The sequence below is a fragment of the Entelurus aequoreus genome, linkage group LG12, assembly GCF_033978785.1.
Source record: "Entelurus aequoreus isolate RoL-2023_Sb linkage group LG12, RoL_Eaeq_v1.1, whole genome shotgun sequence".
NCBI lineage: Eukaryota > Metazoa > Chordata > Actinopteri > Syngnathiformes > Syngnathidae > Entelurus > Entelurus aequoreus.
The window spans coordinates 46,365,221-46,372,003 of NC_084742.1; the positions used below are offsets into that span (position 1 = coordinate 46,365,221).

The 6,783-nt window shown below is 38.5% G+C and overlaps 1 protein-coding gene across 1 annotated transcript in view; it reads right to left on the bottom strand.

Moving 5' to 3' along the window:
• Nucleotides 1-6,374, bottom strand: part of col4a5 (collagen, type IV, alpha 5 (Alport syndrome)) — an 87,591-nt gene extending 81,217 nt beyond the window's left edge. The window contains exon 1 of the mRNA XM_062066122.1: nucleotides 6,051-6,374. Coding sequence (XP_061922106.1) covers nucleotides 6,051-6,128 — 78 coding nt within the window. The 5' untranslated portion in view covers nucleotides 6,129-6,374. The remainder of the gene's footprint in view (nucleotides 1-6,050) is intronic.
• Between the last annotated feature and the right edge of the window lie 409 nt (nucleotides 6,375-6,783).

The window sequence follows — 6,783 nt, forward strand, 5'->3', positions numbered from 1 at the left end:
ATACAATATAATGATCTAATATATCAGTATATATTATATATAATATGTAAATATTACATATGTTATATTTTATATCGCTACTATGGTACATTTTTAGTCTACTTTATACCTTTTTGTTTTCGCCCTCTTTTTTTGTGCCCTTGTGTGCATTAACCTTTCCATCCTTATCCTTTCCATCCTTTGTAACTGAGCTACTGTGTGGAACAATTTCCCCTGTGGATCAATAAAGTAAAGTTTAAGTTTAACTTCTTTAATGGGCGCATTGATTTCAGTGCCCATAACAACACACTTCCTACTTCCGTCAACATTGTGTGTTTGCTATTTTTGGACAAATGATTATTCACAACCTTATCTTTTTGAAGCTGAATATAGGGAGGATGAACTGCTGGTTATAGAAGCGAGCACGAAGCCAGGGTGAAATGTTGAGTCGGGATCAGCGTGACTTGGTGTTGTATATGTGGAGCTTGGAGCCAAGCTATGCCGACAGAAATAGAGTGCTTCTGCTGCACTGAGTGGCAACATTTTTTATTATGGACGGAAGGGCTCTCTGTATCTGGCCAGGAGGTACTCAGAGAAACTGCATCACAACGAAAGATGAACTGTTAGTGCTAACAAACCCTGCAGTGGTAAAAACGTTTCGCCACCTACCCAAAATCAACTGGAAACGTCCCCGGCCAGCTTGACCAAACAGACAACCGTCTATCCAGTATGTCTCTATAATATGGATCAGGATGCATTGAGCACATGACGCTTGTACATACACTGTCAAGTGTGTGTACCCCCCGGGTCCACCCACATACGCGGTCCTCTCCAAGGTTTCTCATAGTCATTCACATCGACGTCCCATTGGGGTTGTGAGTTTTTTCTTGCCCTTATGTGGGCTCTGTACCGCGGATGCCGTTGTGGCTTGTGCAGCCCTTTGAGACACTTGTGATTTAGGGCTATATAAATAAACATTGATTGATTGATTGATTGTAAAAATGTTGATCGAAACGGGGTGTGACGTTCATATGTTGTCAATATTCAGTGTTTTATCGTTCATAGTTAATATTGTGAATCCCACATTCTTTATTTTCATGTACATTCTGGGTGTCTCATTCAGTAAAAAAACGTAAAATTCCATTCCGTTTTTTAAGGCGGTCTGTCATAACGTTTTTAGCATTCAATCAGACATTATTGTGAGGTCTTGTATGAGTTTTCCTAAAAATCAGATATACCGGCCCCCAGACACATTTTTTTCTCTAAATTTTCCCCCTCCCCCCCCCCGAGTCAAAATAATTGCCCAGGCCTGTCCTAGGGGGATCGTAACAGAAAATTATTGAGAAGCACTGCTATATGACAACGTAGCAATAGTAGGTCTATGTCCACCACAAAGGACATTGGGGAATTGTGTTGTTTTCAGCGTTTCAAAAAAGATTGCATGCTGCCAAAGCAACACAAACTAGATACATTGAAAAACACACCCAAGTTCTACCTGTCCAAGCACAATACCTGGATACATTTATAACATATTGCCAATAAAACAGCGGTGTCAAACGAAAGGCCCAGGTTTTATCCGGCCCGCGGAAAGATTTTGCTAAGTACAAAAATTTGCCGAAATTTTTGAACGAAAGAAACTGCTGTTCTAAATGTGTCCACTAGATGTCGCAATAGCAATTGCTTGTATCTTTGTCGATTATGCTAGATATTTAAAAAACATAAACCACAAGTTAGTGCACCAGTCGGGGAAAATGAGCAAACTATATAAATAACATCCTGTAATTTGATTTTGATATTATTATTTATTATCTTGATAGATTGAAAATGAACTCCAATGAGTTGACTGATGAACATTATCAGATAATTCATTCAGAAAGTATAAATCACGACAAATAAAGATAGAATACCATTAACCGCAACATGTACTGTAAGTGTAAAAAAAAAACCCGAACAACATTATGATTTGTACAATTTCAGAATGTGCTTGTTCTATTTTTAAACAAAGAAAACCATCTGGTGTTGTCTTTAATTTTAAGTTATCGTGCCGTGATTTTACCAGTCCGGCCCACTTTGGAGTAGATTTTTCTCCATGTGGCCCCTGATCTAAAATGAGTTTGACACCCCTGAAATAAAACATCTTTCACTATGGCAGGCATTTTGGAACAGATGCCAACAAATCCTGTGAAAAGCCTGAGATGTCCTCTCCAGAGCATAACAGGTGGTAATATTTCATATTAGTGTTTGAAATAAGGCTGTGAAAGGCTTTTCTCTGCATTGCTGAGTAAACCAATCATGTTAATAAGATATTCACGTAGCTTGTACGATATAGACCAGTGGTGCCCAACCACCGGTCCAGTGTCCAACTTAAATTTCATCTGTCCCACTAAACACACCAATAAGCTTGTTTATAGATGTATATTACAACTCCTGACAGGAAGTCGCCATTTAGTACATTGATGCACATTAATGAACATATACAATTTTAAATGTGTCAGGTTGTAGCCAAAGGCTAATTTTCATCTGCAGGGTCATTGTATATAGCAGGGGTTCTTAACCTGTTTGACCTCAGGACCTACACTACAGAGGGACCCGGGGCCCACTCCAACATTAACACTCAATTAGTAATCTTACTCTTGATTTTGATCATATAAAATAAAATAAAATATCTGACTTACTTACAGTTCCCTACCTTGTAAAATGTTATAAAAGCATGTGTTAATCACAAAGATTAAATTATTAATAACAAATAAACCTTAGGGTTAGGTCAGACTGATTAGACCAGTGGTTCTTAACCTGGGTTCGATCGAACTCTAGGGGTTCGGTGAGTCGGCCTCAGGGGTTCGGCGGAGGTCAAAACACACCCGACTCATCGTGTAAATACGAACTTCTCCCTATCGGCGTATTACGGCTACGGCAACAGCTGACTGGTTTGCAGGTGTGTAATTTGTTGTGAGTGTATGCACTGTGTTGGTTTTGTTGTTTGAACAAGGTGATGTTCATGCACGGTTCATTTTATGCACCAGTAAAAAAACATGGTGACACTTTAGTATGGGGAACATATTCACCATTAATTAGTTGCTAATAACATGCAAATTAGTAACATATTGGCTCTTAACTAGTCATTATTAAGTACTTATTAATGCCTTATTCTGCATGGCCTTATTATAACCCTAACCCTAACCAAATAACTCTAAATTAAGTCCTTATTACTTAGAATATGTTCCCCTAGTGTCCAAATAACTCTAAATTAAGTCTTTGTTACTTAGAATATGTTCCCCATACTAAAGTGTTACCAAAAACATATAACTTTGTCTTAAATTTGAAAAAAAAACAACATTTTACTTTTCACTAAAGAAGGGTTCTGTGAAAGTGCATATGAAACTGGTGGGGTTCGGTACCTCCAACAAGGTTAAGAACCACTGGATTAGACAAAATAAATGTACATACAATATACATTATGTTCTGCTAAAATAAATAAACTAAATTAATAATAAATATGTTTGTTTAACTAAACTGTCAATTAAATTAAAGTGCAAATGAAAATACCACTTTAGTCATAATTTTTGCGCTTAAGACATTTCTCTATGAATTTCACTCTGGTTGTTTTATATATATATTTGTCATTACTGCCACAAGTGGTAGAAAAGTGTATTACAACTAAGGACTGCTGTGACAGCTGTAAAAACACATATATTACATTGTAGGGGGCGCTCGCAGCCCTATGGTTAAGAAACACCGGTATATAGTATATGCCATCAACGTGCCGGCGACCATCTTTTTGCAAAGAAACACGCACAGGGCTCCCATTATTTCAGTGTTATAGTGAGTTGATTTTTCATGCTATTTTTTTTTGCTGTTTTTTATCTGCCACACGTGAAAAATGCATACATTACCATGAATTGATTAACGTGGACCCCGACTTAAACAAGTTGAAAAACTTATTCGGGTGTTACCATTTAGTGGTCAATTGTACGGAATATGTACTGTGCAATCTACTAATAAAAGTCTCAATCAATCAATCAATCAATTAAACCGGTCCCTGGTGGGAAAAAAGTTAGGGGACCCCTGTTATAGACAACTTCTTACTGCAGTATCGACAGGACTGGATGCAACATTTCCATGGTAACCATCTTCTTTTCCTGCCTGCAACAAGTTTGCAAGCACCCCTGCCCCGCCCCACCATCCCGTTTAGTGGACATTAGGGGTGTGTGACAAATCGATTCGCATTCGAATGGCGATTCTCACGTTGTGCGATTCAGAATCGATTCTCATTTTTTTAAAATCTATTATTTGTATTTTTTATTTTTTCATATATTTTTATTTTATTTTACTTTTTTTAAATTAATCAATCCAACAAAACAATACACAGCAATACCATAACAATACAATCCAATTCCAAAACCAAACCCGACCCAGCAACACTCAGAACTGCAATAAACAGAGCAATTGAGAGGAGACACAAATATACGACACAGAACAAACCAAAAGTAGTGAAACAAAAATGAATATTATCAACAACAGTATCAATATTACTTACAATTTCAACATAGCAGTGATTAAAAATCCCTCATTGACATTATCATTAGACATTTATAAAAAATTTTTAAAAAGAACAATAGTGTCACAGTGACTTACACTTGCATCGCATCTCATAAGCTTGACAACACACTGGGTCCAATATTTTCACAAAGATAAAATAAGTCATATTTTTGGTTCATTTAATAGTTAAATTTACATTATTGCAATCAGTTGGTAAAACATTGTCCTTTACAATTATAAAAGCTTTTTACAAAAATCTACTACTCTGCTTGCATGTCAGCAGACTGGGGTAGATCCTGCTGAAATCCTATGCATTGAATGAATAGAGAATCCTTTTGAATCGGGAAAATATCGTTTTTGAATCGAGAATCGCGTTGAATCGGAAAAAATCGATTTTGAATCGAATCGTGACCCCAAGAATCGATATTGAATCGAATCGTGGGACACCCAAAGATTCACAGTCCTAGTGCAGTGGTTCTCAAATGGGGGTACGCGTACCCCTGGGGGTACATGAAGGTATGCCAAGGGGTACGTGAGATTTTTTTTAAATATTCTAAAAATAGCAACAATTTAAAAATCCTTTATAAATATATTTATTGAATAATACTTCAACAAAATATGAATGTAAGTTCATAAACTGAACATCAAATCAAGTAGGCTACTCCATTCAGTACAATGCAACAATGCAATATTCAGTGTTGACAGCTAGATTTTTTGTGGACATGTTCCATAAATATTGATGTTAAAGATTTCTTTTTTTGTGAAGAAATGTTTAGAATGAAGTTCATGAATCCAGATGGATCTCTATTACAATCCCCAAAGAGGGCACTTTAAGTTGATGATTACTTCTATGTGTAGAAATCTTTATTTATAATTGAATCACTTGTTTATTTTTCAACAAGTTTTTAGTTCTTTTTATATCTTTTTTTTCCAAATAGTTCAAGAAAGACCACTACAAATGAGCAATATTTTGCACTGTTATAGAATTTAATAAATCAGAAACTGATGACACAGTGCTGTATTTTACTTCTTTATCTCTTTTTTTCAACCAAAAATGCTTAGCTCTGATTAGGGGGTACTTGAATTTTAAAAAATGTTCACAGGGGGAACATCACTAAAAAAAGGTTGAGAATCACTGCCCTAGTGGACATGCTTTACGGAGAAGGGGCGTGGCCATGCAAATACACCTCTCTTCATGAATTATTCATGAGCTTTAATATTCATCTGATGGCGAGCCCGCACTGGAATATTACACGCACAGGCTGCAGACTTAGGTGCGTGTTAGTTACGCAAACTAGTAAAGTCTTCCAGAAAATGCTCTAATTAGCGATGTGTGCAAAGTTAAAGTGTCTTTAAAGCCCACTTAAAGAAGTATAAAACGTGCAACATTCATACATGTAATTAAAAGCCAAACGTCTATTTATAAACCGCGAGAAAGCCGCCGATGTCCGGTCCGAAGGCTGCACCTTTCACCCCCACCCTCCGGCGGCATGAGAGTGGGTGCGTGCCGGGCTAAAGTGAGCGCGACTTACCGCAGAGTCGGTCTGCTGCACGGCCACGCACAAAGTGACGAGCAGCACGATCACCGCCAGCCTGGAGTCTTTGCCCATCTTGAACGCGCAGCAGTGGGGGAGTCGAACCGGGATCCGCCTGCGTTTAAAGACTGGAGGGGGAAAAAAGTGCACCTCGCTACTGGCGTGTCATCGCTTCCCACCCCCCAACTTGTGTGCGCTGCGTGGACGTGAAAAGGCGGAGGGTCACGCTCGCCGTCCTGTCTTCTTGTTGCAGAGGCTCCAAAGTGGTCCTGGCTGTGGAACCGTGCGCCTCTCTGGTCCCCCTCCGCTCCACTTGCGAACCTGCCCCAGCCGGATCTACTTCCCACTGCGCATTGATACGACAAAAACCCCGCACCTTCACTGCGACTCGCCTAGAAGATCACTTTCATTCTTACTCCCCTGCCCTAATCTTACAAGACCTTCCCACTTCAGACCAGTTCAAAACTTTTTTTTTTAAATGCATGGAAAAAAAGTCAAGAAACAAGTTCCGACTGAGCAAGGGCGGATGGATACAGCCTAGTGCCATCCACGCCTAAGGCTGCACAAAAAAAAGGGGACTGGAATAAAAACATATTTGTGTTCCTTATACGCCCCAACATGTTGCATTCCTCCCATATTATTTCTGCACATCAAATAACGACTAAGACAACGAGATTATTCACTAAACTTCACAATGTCGGTCTAAAAAAAAAAAAACACTCTTCACTTC